This window comes from Caretta caretta, chromosome 1, assembly GCF_965140235.1.
Source record: "Caretta caretta isolate rCarCar2 chromosome 1, rCarCar1.hap1, whole genome shotgun sequence".
Taxonomy (NCBI): domain Eukaryota; kingdom Metazoa; phylum Chordata; order Testudines; family Cheloniidae; genus Caretta; species Caretta caretta.
The window spans coordinates 288,855,921-288,878,245 of NC_134206.1; the positions used below are offsets into that span (position 1 = coordinate 288,855,921).

At 47.1% G+C, this 22,325-nt stretch overlaps 1 protein-coding gene across 5 annotated transcripts in view; it reads right to left on the reverse strand.

Moving 5' to 3' along the window:
- Window positions 1-22,325, reverse strand: part of LOC125630218 (solute carrier family 35 member E3) — a 78,944-nt gene that overhangs the window by 27,073 nt on the left and 29,546 nt on the right. For 2 of the 5 annotated variants that reach the window (XM_075124369.1, XM_075124368.1), the window contains one exon: window positions 16,670-16,845. In XM_075124369.1, the coding sequence (XP_074980470.1) occupies window positions 16,670-16,845 (176 nt within the window). Of the gene's footprint in view, window positions 1-35; window positions 278-466; window positions 619-817; window positions 840-16,669; window positions 16,846-22,325 lie in introns of those variants that run through there. The other 3 variants (XM_048835850.2, XM_048835851.2, XM_048835852.2) reach the window with 3 other exon arrangements.

Sequence of the window (22,325 nt, forward strand, 5' to 3'; positions counted from 1 at the left end):
GGATAACGCCAAGCGGCGACACGAGCCGGCCTCACCTGGGCGCTCCTGGCGGCCGCACACGCGGCTGAGCTGAAGCTGAAGCGCTGCACTGGCATGAAGCGGCGGGGCCGGGCCGCCTTTAAATAGCGTCGCCAGACGAAGGCAAGTCGGGGCTTAGCTCCTCCGCTGGCCGCGGCCCGGCATGTCTGAGCATAACCCGGGGCTGACGCTGCTGAGTCACGGGGGGCCGGCCGCGCGCCGCTGCTGACTCACCCAACGGCTGGGGCAGCCGCCTTGGTCCAGCCCCTCGCCCCAGCCCCCGCCTCTCGCCCCAGCCCCGCGGCCGCCCGTTCTTCGTTCCCGGGCAGGCCCCGCGCGGCCGCCTTGCGGAGCCTGCCCACCAGGAGGAGGCGAAGCGAGGCGCCCGGCCTACCCCGCCCGAGCCCCTCCCTCCGCCAGCCAGGCCCAGCACCCCGTTCCCACGCACCGCCAGCCGCTGGGGAGGGGGAGGTGCCGCTACCCCCCACGAGCGGCCGCGGCCAGGCCCGCTGCGAGCTCCGCCATTTCCCCGACGCTCCGCGACACGGCGCCCCCGGCCCGGCGCCCCCTCGCGGCCAACAGAGCCTGCCCGGCCGAGCTGCATCCGGGTCTCGGGCCTGCGCCTCGCGGCGCGTCGCACGCAAAGCTGCCCGGGGGGGGAGGGGCCGCCGCTTAGCCCGGGCCTATCCCCAACCCCCGCCAAGGCGCGGCCTCCGCCCGCCCAGACTGACAGACCGGCCGAGGGGACCCGCCACCACCTCCCCCGAGCTGCCGGCCTGACCCGACCCTTTTCACGCACCCCGGGAGCTGCATTTCTCCACCGTCCACACGGCCCCGGCCCCCCTGCCCCGTTCCCTGGCCGCGCAGCGGGGCAGTTGTCTCCCTGGCCGCCACGCCCAAGCCAGGCGTCCACACCGGCCAGCAAACCAGGAGCAGGGTGCCAAACGGCGCGGCTGTTGGCTCCACTCCCGTGGGGCCCAGCCTGGAGCGCTGTGGCGCATGAGCCACAGTGACCCCGCTTGTTGAACTGGTTTGTAACTGGGGCATGGCCCAGCCATCATCCAGTTATTCTATAGATCAGGTTTTAACCATGCATCTGTGACACAGGCCTGGATTTCTGCGAACAGCAGGACTACACCCATAAAGAACATATCGCAGGATCGAGGCCCTGGTCATCTGACAAAAATCCCGGCCTGGCCTGAGGTCAGGAAGAACACTTACTTGAACAACTGTTTGAACCAATTTTAGCAGTTTCCACTGTAAAGTGAAAAACAGTGGCACAGGAAAGGGAAAAGTTGCATGTAGTGATAGGTATTTCTAGTCATTTCCTTTCCAGCTCATGTTCTCCCTCTTGTCTCACAAAGTCCACTTTTTCAGTAAAACTCTGTAAAAACGACTAGTATTTCATTAAAAACCTACTGGGTGTAGAGGTGAAGAGTCCTGGGCAGTCAGAGGAGAAAATTAGGGCTCATCAATAATAGCAAGTCTACTGTGTAAGCCTGGTTTTTCCCTGCAAATCTTTATTTTACCTTATCTTTTTAAGAACATAAAATTCTCTATTATTTTAAAAAAAGAAAAGGAGTACTAGTGGCACCTTAGAGACTAACCAATTTATTTGAGCGTATGCTTATGCTCAAATAAATCGGTTAGTCTCTAAAGTGCCACTAGTACTCCTTTTCTTTTTGCGAGTACAGACTAACACGGCTGCTACTCTGAAACCTGTCTATTATATTAGGCCATCCAGTGTTTCCTGTATAGCTGCTTGCTTCCTCCATGCGCCCTGCCAGTTGTGTAATGCCACAGAGGTGGGCTGGGAGAAAAGGAATCTTTCTGACTTCTGTGTCAATTATCTTAAACTCTGAAGTATAAGATTCAATTACATTTATTTTAGTAGAAATTACTACTATTGATGTTAAAGTTTTCTAATAAATCCAGCTACAACATATTATTCGTTTCAGAGTCACAGCAGGAGAGTGGTTTTTCATGCTTTGTGTGTATAAAAAGATCTTCTACACTTTCCACAGTATGCATCCGATGAAGTGAGCTGTAGCTCACGAAAGCTTATGCTCAAATAAATTGGTTAGTCTCTAAGGTGCCACAAGTACTCCTTTTCTTTTAACATATTATTTGTAGAACAGTTGACTGTGACCTTTGGCATTTCATCCAGATGAATAAAAGCAGAGAGCCTTTCATATCATCCACATAACTAATTCAATGCCAGATTAAAGTACATTTTATTCAGTTTGGTACTAGATGAAGATACCCTTCCTTGCTAGTTTGGTTTCCAAACTTCCCCATAATAGCCATACTTATTACTAATTTTTACTAATGTATGCAAATCAGTGGTTAAAGTAGATTGAAACAGGAGGGGAATGTGCAGAAAAGAGCTGTTTACTCAGTCCAAGGAGAGGTGGGGAAGCTACCCTGTGCATTTTTTCCCCTCCTTTAGTCCCTGATTCAAATATTCTAATAAGTATAGGGTCTTCACATTAAAAAGATAAAATGTAAATTAATTTTAGTAATAGAATTATTTGTTTCTAGCAATAGTATTTACTAATTATACTGTTAATTGTATAAGTCAGTAGAGCTGGTCAAAATTTTTCATTCAAAATCTTTTTTTTTAAAACACAAAATTAGATCTTTTTTTAAAACCAAAGCATTTGGTTTTTAACATTTTCCATTTTTCTGCTGAAACCTGCAGATTTTTTAAATTGAAATCTAGGAATGGAAAGAACAGACCTGAATTATTTGAGAGTGGAAAGAGAATAAAGGTAAGAACTAACGTAGGCCTGGTCTATACCTAAAAATTAGATTGAGCTAGGTATATTGCTCAGGACTATGAAAAATTTTGCTCCCTGTTTGATATAATTAGGTTGACCTAATGCCCACTGTAGACACAGCTAAGTCAACGGAAGAATTCTTCCATCAACCTAGCTACCAGCTACCTCTCAGAGAGGTGAATTAATTACAGAGACAGAAAAACCTTTTCCGTCGATGTACGAAGCATCAATGCTATGACACTACAGTGGCACAGCTCTAGCCATTACAATGTAGCTATGCCCTTGTCTGCAGAAGAGATAGACAAATGTCTAGAGGCCTGCACAGATACAAACTTATATCCACGGATGCCAATCAGTATCCACGGAACCACAGCGGTGAAAGGAGCAGAACATGGGGCTGCTGCTCCCAGGAGCCAGCGCCCCACTCTGGCAGCTCCTCTGGCACGGCTGTACCACCGCAGCCCCATCCCCAGCCCTGCCCCGTCCCTTCCACATAGCTGTCTGTGTCTCCTGTCTGGGAGCGTGCATGCCGCTTTAACACAAGAGCGCAACCAGGGACAGCTGCTGGTGAGCCTGGTGCCCGCCCCAGTGGGTGGGGCTGGGGGCGGTACAGCCGTGCTGGAGGAGCTGCTGGCGCGGAACGCTGGCTTTTGGGAGTGGCGGCCCCGCCCCACGTTCTGTTCCTTTTGCCACTGCGGTTCCCGGGAGAGCCCTGTGGTTCCACGGATACCGATTTATATCCACGGATATCCGCATCCGTGGATATACATTTGTATCCAGGCAGGGCCCTACAAATGGCTGGGCTTGTCCACTGGACAAATACAGTTTTTCAACAGGACCTTGTAAAAAATTCCAGTGAATTGTAAAAAATACTATTTGTGTAAGTACTTAGATTTTCAAGACAGTCCTGTTATCCTTCTAAAACACAAAGCTCAAGGTCCAAGAAGTTACACAATGAGTGGCATTTAAACAATTGTCAGAATTTTTGAGATGTGTTTACATTCCATTATCTCCAGAATTTCAAAGGGCAGAAAGATTGTTTTCATGAGGACGGAATGTCCTAGCCTACAGCTGACAGAGCAGGAATCCTCTCAGACCATCCCTCCCTAACCAAATGTAGCCAGAACCTAATCTGATCATTACAAGAACAATACTCATATTGTATACAAAAAGTACTAAAGTGTGCAGAGCTGAATTGCTAGAAGTTTTACAGTTGGACTTAACATAAAACAGCAGTGAAAGTTTTTACTCTGCACTAGGAAATGATTTAAATAACACTGTTTTATTCCTGTACAGAATGCAACTAGTGAACTGAGGCAAAACAAAAGCACAGACAGAGAACACCTTTTACATCAACAACACAACAGCTATTACATTCAAAACAGAAAGATATCGTTTGCTAAGTCTTTACAAATGTATGTTAAAGAATCAGGCTTTGTAGCTGTGCTTGTGGTACGGTTTTGCTCAGGCTGTATATAAGTGACATGCCTGTTTAAATCACCAGTAAGTTTTACTGTGATTAATATAGCCCACGCTCTTCAAAAAAAAAAAGCAGTTATGTCTATCTTTTTCCACTCCTCAGCCAGCGAGTGTCTTGCTGTGAACAAGTGTGAGAGTGTTCTTCAGCTGACAACTGCCATTCCAGAAGACCTATCAATAGGGGAAAAGTTTCTGACCATGATTTTTATTAGCTTTTGGGCACAAATCTTCTTTTCTCAGGCAGAATTTATAGTGAGTCAGTGGGAGATTGGTCTAGTTTAAAAATCTGCTGCTGTTTTCAAATCTGCAGTGGTGCAGCTGTATCAATACTAAGTCTCAGGTATAAATAGTTCTTTATGACATGATGGTAAAGCAAATGAGCGTGCTTCTCTCTCTCCCCCTCCTTTCAATGTTTACACTGTTGCTTGCTACCACTGGTGCAGTTGCACCATTGTTGGCAGTTGCTGTAATACAAGGCTGTTTTTATTGTAAGACTATTTTTTCTAGCATAGACAAAACCACAGTGTGATATTTTTAGGTTGAATGGCAGCTTGTGCCCTTAAGACAGCAAATATTCTCACTGTTCCAATGGCCCAGAAACAAAAGGAGGCCACCACCACTTTGAAGCCCTGCCCAGTGACACAATTGGAGCCATAGCTAACATGTCTGTGGTTGCTCATTAAGGACCAGGATAATTGAAACCATTCTAATACAAATTTACACTCTGCCTAATGACATGATTCATAATTGCTTCATTTGCTAGAAATAGGTTTTCCCCATACTTCTATGGAATATGGGTCTGTACTACAACAGACACTTCCCCTATGGGAAAGCCAGGTTGCTATACCATATGAATGAGCTCTAAAGCTGCAGCTACACTAGAAAAAGGACTCAAAGGAATTATTTCTGACAAAGGATGCCACTTTCAAGGAGTGTAGAAACTTTTCCAGCTGTTGTAGTTAGAGTCAGCTCCTGCTGCATAAAACATTCCAGAAAGTTTAGGCACCATTTTAGTACCACTAAGGCCTGGCCTTCACTTAAAAGTTTTGCCGATGTAGTTGTATCAGTTAAGGGTATGGGGGTGACCAGACTTCCTGCTTTTAACAGGACAGTCCCATATTTAAGCCCTCCTGTAGGTGTCCTGACTTCTTCTTTAAAATGGGCAAGTTGTCCCATATTTTCTGCCTTCTCTCCCCATCAGTTCTGGTGGGTCCTGTTGCTGGCTGAATCCCTTCTCACCAACTGCCTGCCCACCAGCGGGGGCCAGCTGCTGGCAGGGGCCAGCAGATAGAACCCCAGACTGGCAGGGGGTTGAGCAGCTCAGTCCGCTGCCGATCTGGGGTTCCGTCTGCCGCCTGCACTGCTGGTCTGGGGTTCTGTCCACCAGCCCCTGCCAGCTGGGGTCCCAGCCACCGGCCCCCCTCAGCCCGCTGCTGGCCCAGGGTTCCATCCATCCAGGCCGGCAGCAGGCTGAGCGGGGCCAGCGGCCGGGACCCCGACTGGCAGCACGGGTGGCAGATGGAACCCCAGACCAGCAGCGTGCTGAGCTGTTCAGCCCGCTGCCTGTCTGGGGTTCCGTCCACCGGCCCCTGCCAGCCGGGGTCCTGGCCGCCGACACTGCTGAGGCCACTGCCAGTCTGGGGTTTTGTCTGGGGGGAGGGGCACTGTAAATGTAAAATTTATTACTGGCACGCGAAATCTTAAATTAATGAAGACTTGGCACGCCACTTCTCAAAGGTTGCTGATTCCTATCATATTGCCTCCATATAAATTCATGGTATGCCCACAACTTGAATACTGCATGCAGACGTGGTTGCCCCATCTCAAAAAAGATGTAATTGGAAAAGGTTCAGAAAAGGGCAACAAAAATGATTAGCAAAAAGAAAGGGAGTACTTGTGGCACCTTAGAGACTAACCAATTTATTTGAGCATAAGCTTTCGTGAGCTACAGCTCACTTCATCGGATTCATCGGAAAGTGTAGAAGATCTTTTTATATACACACAAAGCATGAAAAAATACCTCCTCCCACCCCACTCTCCTGCTGGTAATAGCTTATCTAAAGTGATCACTCTCCTTACAATGTGTATGATAATCAAGTTAGGCCATTTCCAGCACAAATCCAGGGTTTTCTCACCCCCCCCACACACACACACACAAACCCACTCTCCTGCTGGTAATAGCTTATCTAAAGTGACCACTGTGGCTCACGAAAGCTCATGCTCAAATAAATTGGTTAGTCTCTAAGGTGCCACAAGTACTCCTTTTCTTTTTGCGAATACAGACTAACACGGCTGTTCCTCTGAAACCTCTCCTTACAATGTGTATGATAATCAAGGTGGGCCATTTTCAGCACAAATCCAGGGTTTAGCAAGAAAGTCGGGGGGGGGGGGGCGTTTTGGAAAAAACAAGGGGAAATAGGTTACCTTGCATAATGGCTTAGCCACTCCCAGTCTCTATTCAAGCCTAAGTTAATTGTATCCAATTTGCAAATGAATTCCAATTCAACAGTTTCTCGCTGGAGTCTGGATTTGAAGTTTTTTTGTTGTAATATAGCAACTTTCATGTCTGTAATCGCGTGACCAGAGAGATTGAAGTGTTCTCTGACTGGTTTATGAATGTTATAATTCTTGACATCTGATTTGTGTCCATTTATTCTTTTACGTAGAGACTGTCCAGTTTGACCAATGTACATGGCAGAGGGGCATTGCTGGCACATGATGGCATATATCACATTGGTGGATGTGCAGGTGAACGAGCCTCTGATAGTGTGGCTGATGTTATTAGGCCCTGTGATGGTGTCCCCTGAATAGATGTGGGCACAGTTGGCAACAACCTTTGTTGCAAGAATAGGTTCCTGGGTTAGTGGTTCTGTTGTTTGGTATGTGGTTGCTGGTGAGTATTTGCTTCAGGTTGGGGGGCTGTCTGTAGGCAAGGACTGGCCTGTCTCCCAAGATTTGTGAGAGTGTTGGGTCATCCTTTAGGATAGGTTGTAGATCCTTAATACTGCGGAACGGCTGCCAGTGAGCAGAGATTAATAAGACTGGGACTTTTCAGCTTGGAAAAGGGACGACTAAGGGGGGATATAATAATGGTCTATAAAATCATGACTGGTGAGGAGAAAGTAAATAGGGAAGTGTTATTTACTCCTTCTCATAACACACAAACTAGGAGTCACCAAATGAAATTAATAGGCAGCAGGTTTTAAGCAAACAAAAGGAAATATTTCTTCACACAATGCACAGTCAACCTGTGGAACTCTTTGCCAGAGGATGTTGTGAAGGCCAAGACTATAACAGGGTTCAAAAAAGAACTAGATAAATTCAAGGAGGATAGGTCCATCAATGGCTATTAGCCAGGATGGACACGGAGGGTATCCATAGCCTCTGTTTGCCAGGGGCTGGGAATGGGCAACAGGGAATGGATCACTTGGTGATTACCTGTTCTGTTCATTCCCTCTGGGGCACCGGGCATTGGCCGCTGTTGGAAGACAGGATACTGGGCTAGATGGACCTTAGTCTGACCCAGTATGGCCGTTCTTATTAGCTCTCATAAAAGTCATGGCAGTGATCTGAACCAAGATCTCTCCTCTTCCTAGTCCAGAAAGCACAAATGGTAACAGTTACAAAAGAACTGGAATACTGGACTATATCTTGCCTGCCATGTTCTCCGTTTTGTTACCATTAGCTGGGGTTCTGACAGCAGGTCTGGGATGACAAACTTACTATTCTGGCTCCCAAACTTGTACTTGGCTGCTGTGCAAGTCCACAGGAGGCTTGGTGGATACTTTGGGCCTAAGAATCCCATCGAGCTCATTTCAGAAGGGGCAGAAATGCCTTTGAACTGCAGAGGTCCAGTTAAGCCTTGTCTACACTTAAAATAAAAGTTGACCTAAGTCTGGTCTATGCTACAAAGTTAGGATGATGTACGTTGCCGTGCATCACCTATTTGTGCGTATGTCTACACTTAAACTTGTTTATGTAAGCATCCTGTTACAGCAACTCAGTAAAATCACCTCCCCAAATGGTGTAGAGCTACAGTCGAGCTATTGAGGTCAGTGCAGCACAAGTATAGATGCTATAGGACGTGTGTTGACCCTAACATTCCTCCAGTAGGTGTTCCACAATGCCCTGTTCCCTGAGACATGACTGTTTTGATCACAATTGTAAATTCCACTGCCCAAGGGATCCTGGAGACCAGAAGCCACCTCCCCCTTTAATACCTCCTGTGCACTTCTGAAATGCCTTTTCTTGATTTCCCACCTTGATGAGCACACCTAGCAGCTCTCCACACTTGGCATTGACATGAATATGCATACCACCAACACAAGCAGCCAAGTATGCATGCACCCAAGTGATATAAACGTTTGCATCAACCAAAATTTGTAATTCAGACGGACATGGCCCTAGCAAGTCACTTGAGCTCACTGAGAGACATAGTTAAGCTGACCTAAGCCTTGGTATAGAAACTGCTAGGCCAATGGAATAATTCTTCCATTGACCTAGCGGCTGCCTCTGAAGAGGTGGAGTAACTACAGCGACAGAAAAACCCCTTCCATCGCTGTAGCAAGCATTCTACGCTACAGTGGCATAGCTGCAGTCATAGGTGCCGACTTTTCATTGTGTGTGGGGTGCTTGAGCCCCTACTCTGCCCGAGGCCCCAACCCTACTCCACCCCTTCCCTCAATGCCACACCTCCCACCCCCGCTCTTCCCATCCTGTTCCACCCCCTCCCCTGAGCACACCACATCCTCGTTCCCACCTCCCCTACAGCCTCCTGCACACCGCAAAACAGCTGATTGCAATGGGCAGGGAGGGAGTGGGAGGCGCTGATTGGCAGGGCCCACCACTGAGAAGGAGGTGCTGGTGGGGTAGAGGGGAACTCATGGGGGGCTGCCAATGGGTGGTTAGCACCCACCATTTTCCCCCATGGGTGCTCCAGCCCTGGAGCACCCACAGAGTTGGCACCTATGGCTGCAGTAGGGCTTGTTGTACAGACATACCCTCACTCTCTGCAACCTCATACTGCTTCTTCAGGCCCTTAATTTTGTCACAGCACTGTCTGGCATTCTATTCAATGCCAGAATGAGCCAGAGGCTGATAAGGAATTAATTAGTTCTACCTGGATCCCAATAAGAATGAGGGTCTTTGGGTCTGGCTCAGGCTAGCTGGCAGCACAATTACATGATGGCCTTCCATAAGGCATTGTGGGAAGCACAATAGGGCAGTTGTTTGCACAGGAATTCAGCCCTCTTGCAGAAATGCATGCTGTGATTTTCAATTAGTGCAGTCTAGGTTCAGGTAACTTGAATATTTTTTTAGGGGATAGGGCCTCAGAGGGAAGAGTGTTGCTTACTGAATCTTCAGCACACACAGCTTCTTATGTTTTCCTCGTCTGTACAAGTCATGACCAGATCCAACCCTGTTTAATTTGTAAGATCTGACAAAACCACAACCTGAAGTACCATGGCTTTGTAAACACAAGGCTTGCATAGTCCTAAAAAAATGTTTTTCTAACAAACACTAGTCATGTGTTCTTGACTCTTAAAAGGCACTCAGTTCAACTGGGGCCTTACTGGTTAGAGCATTATTATATAATTAAGCACAAGCTGTCTCAAAAACACTCTTGAAGTTGGAACTATCCTAGGTCAGTACACAAACTTCCTGTGCTTGTTTTTTAATTGATTTCCCATCATACATTTGGGAGCAGTTTTTAATTCGGTCCCTGCCTGCCCAATTCTGATTCATTCTGGCTCTTGGAAACAGCTGAATCAACCACAAGCCCAGAGTTAACAAACTAATTGTGAATCTGCCATTAAGACTCCAACTGGCAAAGAAAGATTAAATAAATAAAACTAATCCCTCGAATTTGTGTTGAGGTCACCAGCATCTAGCATGCAGCTGAGGTGATACATCTATACCATCTATACCAGATTCCCCCATGTTAGGAAATTATTTTTAAACCGAGAAGTTAAATATAAATGCCTTTTGGAAACACAATTATTCCATCTGATGTGGAGTGACCAGGGCATATATTTATTAAAATGGCTGTCTCAAGACAGGGCCAACGACTGTTTTTATGCTGCTGCAGCAGAAAATCCCAGGAAAAGATTTTTCTGATGAAATTCATTATAGCTTTGGCGAAGACATCAGGGAGTGGGGAAATAGAATATATTTCTTCCTCTCCAACTCTCCCCCCAATTTTTTTATTGCTAACAGAGAGTGGTAAAGTCTGCAACTGTAGCAGCAAGTTCTACTAATCAGCAACTGTGAAAATATTTTTTTCCAGTGATCTCGCCTGCCATGGAGAGTCGACTGCTCATTAGGTCATCTCAAATTTATGATGGGTGGTTTGTCTGATTTAAACAAAGTAGGATGATACTATTTGCTACCAGGACTGTTTTATTCAGTGCTTTGTTGTTTTCACTCTAATGCACCACTTAAACTAGCACAAAGCATCTTTCTATGGCAGGGAGTGGCCTAGAAGGGAATAGTATCAACAAGCTAATAGGATTAATGTAAGTGGCAACAACACATTGTATGAGATTTGGGACAATGAGCAATCTAAAAAAAGAGCCTAACTCAAAAAAAATAAAATAAAATAAAAATCCAGCCTTCCATGAGACAGCTATTTAAAAACCAGTGGGAAATGCAATATATCCCTTAGAATGACTGGTTTCAGAGGAACAGCCGTGTTAGTCTGTATTCGCAAAAAGAAAAGGAGTACTTGTGGCACCTTAGAGACTAACCAATTTATTTGAGCATGAGCTTTCGTGAGCCACAGCTCAAAGTGAGCTGTGGCTCACGAAAGCTCATGCTCAAATAAATTGGTTAGTCTCTAAGGTGCCACAAGTACTCCTTTTCTTTTTAGAATGACTGTGAACAGCCACCTATAAAAAGTGGATTCCCTATATGGAGATCCTATTGATGGTGGGGTTAGGCATTGGTTCATTGGTATAAGAACAGCCATACTCGATCAGACTAAAGGTCCATCCAGCCTAGTATCCTGTCTACCGACAGTGACCAATGCCAGGTGTCCCAGAGGGAGTGAACCTAACAGGTAATCAAGTGATCTCTCTCCTGCCATCCTTCTCCACCCTCTGACAAACAGAGGCTAGGGACACCATTCCTTAATAGCCATTAATGGACTTAATCTCCCTGAATTTATCCAGTTCTCTTTTAAACTCTGTTATACTCCTAGCCTTCACAACCTCCTCAGGCAAGGAGTTCCACAGGTTGACTGTGTGCTGATTGAACTGTTTGCAGGGTTGGGGTCTAAGTAAACAACATACCATTGACAGGCAAAGCAGAGGCAGGAGGGAGATAACAGGAAGGGGATTTATTTTAACAAGTACATATTTACTTGTGTTTGATACATTTAATCTGTTTCTATTTCATTCCTTTGCTTCCTTCCCTTTCCTGTTGTGACCCAACATAATTGTAACTAAAGCATGGTCGCCTTCCCTCCAGCTTCCCCCTGAAAGTCAACTAATAGAAGGTGAAGCAGACCTGCAAGATTCTAGACTCAACACTGCACATCCTTCTTCCCCAAGATAATGCTGAATATCACCAGACTACTTCAGTGAGAGAAGCAAATATGCTCCTGGGGGTTTGGAGCATGGCTGCCCAAAATAAATATCAGGCTCCCACAAGAATGAGAAACTGCTAACTTTCTGTAAGTTCAGCTCAGTGCAATGCATGGTCCTGTTGTAGTCAGTGGAGTGGTTTGCTGGGCCACACTGAACATCCGATGAAGTGCATCCGATGAAGTGAGCTGTAGCTCACGAAAGCTTACGCTCAAATAAATTGGTTAGTCGCTAAGGTGCCACAAGTACTCCTTTTCTTTTTACTGAACAGAAACTTGATCAAGCCGAGTAGTTTTTGCAGGTGACTTGTTTTTGTTCTAAGAATAAATTCTTTCCACTTACTCTGAAAAGAGAAATCACAGGGGGATTCCCCCACATGTAGCCTGTGAGGCCCAAATCTTGCTCTAAGCAGGTTTCATCAGATTGGAAGTACTGGTGTGAGACTTACGAAATAGAGGTGGCTGGGAAGCAACTGAAGAAAAGGCAAGAAATAAGACATCTGGGGAAAAGAACAGCATTAAAGGAAAGAGGTGAGGAGAAGGGGAGAAAGAGGTTGCAAATTGTGAGACTTCATAGTTACTAGAAAAGAGCATTGTGTGGCTGTTGCCAAGTGACTCCTTTAGGGTAAAATACATTTTAAAAAACATTCAAGAGGTCTTTGTTGTAGAATCAGAGTTAAGATCCATGCTCTATAGCAGACTATCAGCAGAGAAATTTGTTTGCCGGCAACAGTGCCATCTCATGGCAAAAAAGTAAGCTTTAAAGGCCATGCAAAATAGGAGCGTAGAAGTTAAAAATATCATGTCTTTTGGATCATCTAGTCCAGAGGTTCTCAACCTTTTTCTTGCTGAGGCCCCCCTCAGTATGCTATAAAAACGCCACAGCCTGGCGGGCTGGGGGGGACCCTTGGGCATAGGCATAGGCATAGTTTTACCTCTATTTTGGGGGGGCAAGGGCTGGCGGGGCTCAAGCCAGTTCCCCACAGCAGGGTCCATGGAGGGAGTGCCACCTCTGCCCCCTGATTTACTCAGGAGGCCACCCAGCCTCTCTGGGCTGTGGGGGGGATTCAACCAAAAAATATAACTCAAAGGGGGGGGGAGACTCTGTTCAAAAAGTTTGAAAACCACTCAGGGTGCAAGGAGAGGGTAGCTAGGAGCTGTGTGAAGTGAGGGGAGTAGCTCAGGATGCAGGGAGGGGGTAGCTAGGGGCTGTGTGCTGGCAGGGGATAGGTAGGGACTGTGTACGGGCGGAGGGGGACAAATGAAAAACCAGGGATAAGGTCATAGTGTGAAATTCAGATAACCGAAAGGGGACATTGAGTGGAAAACCCCCTAATTGCACCCACTGCTCCTGAAAGAGAACTAAGGAGTCAGTGGACACCACCCAGAGGCAGGGGCACTGGAACAGAGGAGGCCAGGGGCCATGGCCCGTCCACTTTTTGCCAAGGGACCCCGCCCCCTTCCCTTCCTCCTTCCCCTGAGGCCCCACCCTCGGAAAGGGCAGCAGCTGGTTGAGCCTGGCCTGCGAGCCCGGGTAGTTGTGGTCCATGCCAGCTCCTCACAGCTGCCTGCATGGCTCTTACCCTGATCCGGCTCTGCCAAGGGGTCTAAGGCCTTGGAGCCGCAGCCTGACCATGGTCAGAGCCATGTGGGCAGTTGTGGGGAGCCGTGGCAGACCCTCCACCTGACCACAGTTCGGGGGGGCCCCAAGAGCAGCCCCAGGCCTGTGTCCCCATCCCCAGGGCTGGTGGAGGGTTCATGCTGGCTCCTCACTGCTGCCCATGTGGCTCTTACCATGGCCGCGCTGTGGCTCCAGGCCACGTCCCTTAGCCAGAGCCGGGTCGGGGTAAGAGCCACACGGGCAGCTGTAGGGAGCCCGGGTCCCTCCACCTGCCCTGCCGGGGGGCAGCCCAGGGGGCAGCTTTCTGCCCCATCCTGGGAGGGGGGGGGCTGGACTCCCTGGCCCCACTCTGGCTTGGCCAGGGGTGGGGGTGGGATCTTGGGGGACGAGAAGGGGCCTCGGGGCAGGGGACCTTACCCCCCCACTTTTGGGAAGGCTCCCCTGCCTCTGCCCAGAGGAACTCAGCTCAGACATGTGACTTAACAAGGAATCAGAAGTAGGCCCCACAGTTGCAGAGCACCCCCCATCCAGCATCCTCCTCCTGGTGTGATGAATGACCGTCTTGGCTAGTACCAGGAGGAATTTGATAAGGGGCAACAGACAGGGTCTGCGTAAATCAGGACGTATCGGCAGAAATGTAGCCACAACCTCAGTAAGAGGTTCTGGCATAGCCAGAGGAGAGGCTGCAACCTGATGCACTGTGAAAGGTCTTTGAATGAGGGAGAGCAATCATGGACTAGGTTGCCCTCCTGCATTGGCCCCACTTCTCCTTTGTTAACAACTTCAGTGAAGGAAAAAAAGTTCTTCCTTTGCTGGGCTGTGCTGGCAATCCCTTTTCCTGCCTCAAGAGGACTAGGTCCCATTGAAAGACCTCACTACTGCCCTAATCATGATGACTCCACCAACCTGGAAGCAAGGCGGCGGAAGCAAATTGAAAGCACCCAAGTCATATATGGCCCTTTCCATCTGCCACAACATTTCCCAAGCAGCAGAACTCCACTGAAAGCCAGGAAAGTAAGAAGGGAAGAGGAGAAATTCCACATACAGGATTGCCCGTAAGGAACTCCACATGCAGTACATTATGCTTCTTTTCTCCTCCTCAACCCTAGATGGATGTACTGGAACAGTTTCGGAACTGAAATTTTTCAGCCAAAGTAACCTCCATTGAACAGAACAGGGTCAAGCTTAAAGCCTGGGATGAAGGAACCAGAGCTAACCCTGAAGATAAGTATCTTCTCTAAGGCTAATCTCAACCACACAGATGCAGGAAAAACTGGATAAAGCAAATGCTGCAAGTAGGGACGGCTCTCGATTTTGTGGCCTGTACAAAATAAGATATGAGAGGCCTAAGACGCATTTGCATACCCCTTCTAAAGGTGGGAAGGTGTGGCAGCTTATAAAATTGACATTATATGGGAGGAGGAACTGGCACTTGTATTGCTGGGGGCCAGAACTGTTTAGCCAGGTAAACACAACACTTTATTTCTACCATCCCTTCCATCCGGGACTCCGAGAGCTTTGCGAACATTGTCTTGCAATATTTCTTGAGTTATTCTCAGGTTATAGAGGGAGAGGGGCCATATAGATTGAGAGTTTTGTTGTTAAGCCACTGCTTTATTGTCAAACCGGTGCGGCACCATTGCAACACACACATACCCAGGAGTCCCAGAATATTGCAACCTTGGAAAATGCTGCTATAGTTAGTACCTAGGAAGATCTCTCTTAACCAATGGTCCCCAAACTGCAGGCATGCCCAGAGGAAAGTTTCAGGGGCAGGGGGGCGCATGGTGGGGCCCAGGCCAGCCCCTAGGGGGATGGAGAGAGAATGCCCCCTGGCTCCACTCCCGGCTCTGCTCACGGTTGCAGCCTGGCTCCCGCCCCTTGCTCCCAGCTGCGACTTCGCTCCTGGCTGTGGCGCCGCTCCCGGCTCCCCTCCCACTCCTGGCCCCAGCTCTGCCCCCCAGGCCAGCTCTGCCCTCATCTCCTCTCCGCCCTCGTCCCCAGCTCAAGTTTCTCTGCTGAGCCAATTGTGCAGTCATGGAGGGGGAGAGCAGATAGATTCCATTACTGGTAAGTGGAGATGTGACCCGAGGTGCCTAGGGTAGCCCACACAGAAAATGCCACGGTCAAGGCAGGCTGCAAAAAAGAGAGCAGATTCTCCCAGAACTGGTGGTTAACTCTGTAGTTAGATTCACCGACCAGTCACAAACTGTGCTCCTGATCCCCCACACTGGTTATCAAGAAGCCAAGAAAAAGAAATCACACAGCCCCCTTTATTGTAGTCCAGTCTCTGGCTCCCAATCAGCAAATAACTTCTCACTTTACTGGACCTACTTAAAACTTTAGTCACTATAGAAAATGTTCTTCTGATCCCCAAAGGGCCAGCCACATTACCAGATCAATACTAGTTTGGATCTTACCCAAAAACCCATGCTGCCCTCAATCCTTTAGTATCTAAAACTAAAGGTTTATTAGAAAAGAACAAGAGAGTTGTTAAATGGAAAAGCACTCAGATACGTATATATAACTTCAGAGTCCATATATCAGGTTCTTAGCAGAATAGGTGAGTTTGCTGACTTGTAAAGTCCCCCTGGAACACATGCAAAGCTTGCATGGTTCTATCAGTCCTTTGTTCAAAGCTTCAGTTTGTAGAGAAGTTACTCCAGAGGTGAGAAGCAGGATTGAAGACAAAATGGACAAGATGCACCTGCCTTTTTATATCCTTGCCATGTGGTTTGTACGTCTCACAGTGCATGGGCATGGAAAAGCTCTTGGAGTCCCCTGTCCCCAGGCATGTCCTGCTGACTCATAGGTGTAGCCCCTGGCTTCTCTCAAAAAGAAAAGGAATACTAGTGGCACCTTAGAGACTAACCAATTTATTTGAGCATAAGCTTTCGATGAAGTGAGCTGTAGCTCATGAAAGCTTATGCTCAAATAAATGGGTTAGTCTCTAAAGTGCCACTAGTACTCCTTTTCTTTTTGCTAATACAGACTAACACAGCTGCTACTCTGAAACCTGGCTTCTCTCAGTAGGTTAATTGTACAGCTGATTGACCTTGATGGGCCATCAAACAAGCTAGATAGTGCTGATGCTAATCTGTCTAGGTGGTGTCACCCAGAAACAGCACAAGTTTGAGATACATATATATCACACACATGTATAACCCACAATATAAAGATGATACATACATATAAAGAACTTTGCCAAGTATTTCCTGTACCAGTCCCACGAGGAGCGTGAGCATGCTGAAAAACTCATGAAGCTGCAGAACCAGAGGGGCGGTCGCATATTTTTGCAGGACATCAAGAAACCAGATCATGATGATTGGGAGAATGGGTTGACAGCAATGGAGTGTGCCTTGCACCTGGAAAAGAATGTGAACCAGTCACTCCTTGATCTGCACAAGCTGGCAACTGACAAGAATGACTCTCTTTTGTGTGACTTCATTGAAACCCAAATGAAGCAAATCATGACTTTTCCACTGATACCTTATATGGCATATCTTGTAAGTTTCATTGCAATTTTGTAATATTGGTATCAATAATATTATAAATGGTCACCTATATTCCATACAGTGTCACAGGAGGCATGATGGGAAAAGTTTGGGCACCACTGCTCTAAACTGATGAGTCCCACTTCCAACCCCAAGACCCCCATACTCTTTGGAACAATTTCAGGAGGAAACAAATAAACCAGTAGGAATACTGACTATAGGTTGTGAGTGGAAGTGTCCATAAAACTGGCCACCAGGCTTCCTCATCAAAGAAGCAGCATGTTCCAAGCCACTAAGTCCACAGAGGTGGCAAAATGCCATCCACTGCCTAAATTCCCAACCCCAAGTTGCATCTGAAGAATGACACTAACATGGACCCTATGCATTTGGACTTATCCAAAAAGTAGGGTGGTGAGAGGAAAACTTCAAACCATCATTGCCTGGAGAATGTTGAGGGCTCAGACTAGAAAGATTCCAAATGGCCTCTCTGAATTATCCAGTCTTCAAGTTTCCAAGGAACCTGATCTCTGTATCAGACAAAATACATGTACAGATGCTAGGTGTGATCATGCTACCATTGCAGCTGGTCTCTCTGAGAAGAGGAACTTAGGACACAACATGCACAATAGCTACATCTGGAAGCCCTCTTTCTTGTCTGTTGGCTTTCGTTCAGTGGGTATTTCTGGGCAGTTTTTTCTGCCTTTTCTGCATCTTTATACCCTTCTTGTACAATCATCTGAGCTAGGCTTCTGCCTCACCTGAACTATCTTTAAACACAGACCAGCTAACATGGTTTTATCCTTGTCATGGAGCAGCTGCCCTTTACAGGGGTTAGGGTCCAGTCTGCTTTATGAAGGCCCAACGTGTTCTAGTTGACTGCCTCAGATGGCTAAGTAGTAAAGAACTGGGCCTAACAAAGGTTATCCAAGATCAGTTAGAGGAAAACTCCAACAGGAGTCAGGACGCTCATGTGGAAGAGGAGCTCCCAGGAGAAGCCTGAGTGAGTCAGAACGTTCTATAGGGTGAGCTCTCTGGGAAACCCACCAGAATGGGGCGCCTGTAAGAGGTGCTCCAAGGGAGGAGAGCCTCCTAGACAGAGAGCCACAGTCAGCAGGCACCCGAAAAGGCCTGGTCTGGCAAGGATCACCCATTGTCTCTGGAGAAGAGTCACAGTGGACAGACCTTCCCGAACACCTGAATCCAGAGAAGGATCTTATTCTAGTAGGGGCAGGATGCCTACTACCAGGGGGCAGAGACTGGAACCAAGAAAACTCCTGGGGAAGAACCTGGGTAGAGGTGAACGCTGGACTCAGGCGCGGGACAGATGGACTAAATCACCCAGTCACCAATCTGAGATGTTGGGGTGAAAGTTTTGTTTATGTTCTGCAATGCCTTTTGTAAATAAATGAGACCCTCCACAAGGAGGTGCTGGTCTGTCTGAAGGTGTTGATACCTGGGGTGAATGGAAAATCAAGGAGCATGCTGGGTCAACCTGGAATGACGACTCTCCTCATTATGGATAAAGGCGTGCTAAGCCAAAGCCTACAGTGGGAGGCAACTGTGGTACAGGCTTCTGAGATAAACACAAGGGTAGCATGAGCTGAAGTGGAGACAGTGTCAAAACCAGCACTATGGACTTATAGTATAGTCTGAGGGTTATGATAGTTTATTAAGCACTGGCAGCATGTTCTTGGACTCAGACAGACAATCAGCTCCCGGTACAAACAAAGCAAGTCAAACCCAAATGGACCCAGAGATCCACAGGATGTGTATCTCAGAAAAAAGGTTCTCTCATTTTGTTTTAATTGAGTGGATATGGGACAGTGCTGTCTGTTTTAATGGTGTAGATTAGCATTCACAGAAATATGAATGAAGATTTTTTAACCTAGCTTGACTCCAGGAGGATTAAGTTTCTGTAAGCATTAAAATCCCAGATTTTCAGGAAGCAGATTTTCAGGCAGCAGACTCATCTCCTATCATTATGGTTTTGCTCAGCCTGCCTGTTTTGTGTTGTGTTTTATATGCTTCGATACAGTATCACTAGAGACTTAGGTGTTATAGCTAGTTGGATCTAGCTCTCAAAAGTTTTCCTCAGGTGATAGTTAATCAAAAGCTGTCTAGAAGAATTAAAGAGTACATATTACTACTGCCATTTGCTTCAGTTTTCCCTATCCAGCTTTTCTTGCATTGCAAGGTGGTTAAAAGTTATTTTCTCTACATCAGTCAGGCCAAGATACCTATAGTCACCTCCTTTAGGACAGCCTCTGTTCTGTCCCTTAGTTCCTTTACCTGGTATTTCAAGTGTAACCTGTTCTCTCCTATGGCAGCTTCTTTGGCCAAAGTTTTCTTGGTAACACCAGCTATAGAGGTTAAGGAATGGGAGCTGCTCTACTGTTAAAAGCAGAAGAGAGGGAACTGCACTCCCTCTTAGTGGAGATCCCGGTGTAGATGGGACATTAACACACATCACTTTAGTAAATGTATTCTGTTGCTCCCATACCCTACTGCCAAATCAGGCATGCTGCCTGGGACCCAACCAAGACTTTAGGCTGGTGGTTATTGTGGCATATGAGCTTTTTTCAAATAAGCTAGACCAAAGAAAATGGTAGGATTTTCTGTGGTGTGTGCTGGAAGTAGAACAATTGCTCCCTTCTTCTCTTCACAAGAAATTTAGAAGCTTTGACACAGATCTCCAGGAAACTCGGGCTGATAGAGATTTTATGTCATCTGCAGTCAAGTATTTACTTTTCGTTCAGGATTTACATTTCCAAACATTTGAAAGCTGTTAGAACCAAAGTTCTTCATCAGGCTACTGCAAATGTGGATCCCACTTACGGTGTCCATGCCCATCTGCCCCAGCACAGGAGCTTGGAACATTTTCACTAGCCGTGTCCAATAGGGGTCATGCATGAGCCCTTCATGCTCTCACACTCTGCCCCCTCTCCTCCAAGGGCATAAAGGGCACCGTAACCCTAACCGTGACTCAGTTCTTTCTAACCATCTGAGGCAGTGAGTTGGAACAACATAATGTCCTGTTGTAGTAATCTTGTTACTGAGGGCTTGTCACCACTGTAGCACCATAGTGTAGACCCTTGTACAATGATAGAAGGGGTTTTTCTGTTGCTGTAGTTAATCCATGTTACAAACATAGGACGAACTATCATCTGGTATTTGCAGAGCTGCAGGAAGAACCGAAACAGCATGGGGCATGACGATTTCTTTGGATTGCTGAGGGATGTAGCTTAAATGAATTCATGGTTGTTGGTTGCATTCAAAGAGCAGCTGCAGACAGTGGAGCAGTGCTTCTGGGCTTGAGAAATGAGCACTGACTGGTGGCATTGCATCATAATGCAGGTTTGGGAGGATGAGCTGTGGCTGCAGAACTTTTGACTGTGAAAGGCCACGTTCCCGGATCTGTGTGCTGAGCTTGCCGCAACACACCAGTGTATGTACACCAGAATGAGATCTGCACTGACAGTTGAGAAGTGAGAGATGGTCATACTGTGGAAGTTTGCAATGGTGGATTCCTACCGGTCAGTGGGAAATCATTATGGAGTTGGAAAATCCAGGGGGGGGGGGGGGGCTATTGTCATGCAAGCGTACAGGGCCATTAATCGTCTTCTGCTATTCAGGACCATGACCCCCGGCAATGTGCAGGAAACAGTGGATGGACTTGCAGGAATGGGGTGTGACAGGATCCCCAGAGTGCAGCCTGGGACTGTGGGACTTCTGTGCCCCCCTAACTCTCCAGCCTGAGCTGTCTCTCACAACACTTTGCTAGTGACAAGCAGCGAGCCCCTTCGGGCGCTGTTATCACTCAGCACAACCGCATGTGGAGCCCCACACCCAGCTAGATTGCATGAATGCCCCCAGAGCCGCTCACGAATCGCACAGAGAAAGGCACCAGTCGAATCGCCTCAGCACCCAGCCTTGTACCTCAGGAATATACCGTCTTGCACTGCTCAAGGCGAGCGGTGCAAGTTTATTAATTGGTTCACCACTTCATCAATGGAAAGTGGATACACACCAGCCTTTGTAAAGCTGAGCAGATTTACAAAACACTGCAGGCAAACTCGCTGGTAAAGATAAACCGTGAAACAAGTTGATTGACTACAAAAGATAGATTTTAAGTGATAGACAAAAAGTCAGAGTGGTTACTAAAATAAAATAAAATGTAAGCACACAGTGTAAACTCTCAACCCTATTAGACTGGGCAACATCTAGGTTAAGCAGTTTTTCTAACCCCACTGGATATTGCAGTTCCTAGTACACAGGTTTCACCCTTGAAATCTGGGCCAGTCTCCTCTGTTGCAGTTTTCAGTCTTCTGAGTGTCCTTGTTGCTTACAGCATAGGTGGGCGGGGAAGGAGAGAAAGCCAAGCATGGGGCCACTCTGTTCTGTTTTATACCGAGTCCGTGTGGCTGGAAAACACAAGTCCAGGCATGTCTGGAGGACACTGATCAGTTACCAGGCAAGGCTGAGCAATTCCCCTGGTGTGGCGTTGTGCAAGTGAGTCATTGAATTGAAACTCCCTTGCAGGACAATGACTGTTGATAGTTGTTTGAAACCCGCCCGGGCGTTGGTTACTTTCTTTGCTGTTGTCTCTGGGGAGCTAATATCTGGGCGATTCCCCAACTCACAGCATATTTTAGAGACAACCATACAACACATTCTCATAACTTCATTTGCATTAATGATATGCATATTTAGGTAGAAAAATGACTTTCAGCATATTATAACCTTTCTCCTGATACCTCACACAGCCTGCTTTAATATGCACTATTACAGTGATATATAAATGAGGAATATGGGGGTTACAGGGCGTTCCCCCAAGGTATAGAATGTTACATGGGATTCCCAAACTGCAGTGGAGTGATACACAGCACACACATTCCTATTTTGGCACCAGCCCATCTTCTCACAAAGTACATCAATAGAAAGGGCTACTTTTCTATGGTTATGCAAGCATTGATGGATCACCAGAGAGACTTCACCAATAGCAGTGTCGGATGGTTGAAGAAGATGCATGACCCTTGCATCTTTATGAACATAGGACTGTTCATAAGGCTGCAAGCAGGGACATGCTTTCCCAAACAGAGGATTCTCGGAGACCCAGCATATCCTTTGCTCCTCTGGCTCATGAAGCCATACACTGGCCAACTGGACAGCACCAAGGAAAGATTCAACTCCCAGCTCAGCAGGTGCAGAATGACAATGGAATGTGCTTCTCCTAGACTGAAGGACGCTGGTGGATTTTACTCTCAAGATTGGATCTCAGTGAGAAAGATATCTCAATGGTTATAGATGCCTACTGTGTCCTGCATAACATCTGTGAAACAAAGCGGGGAAAG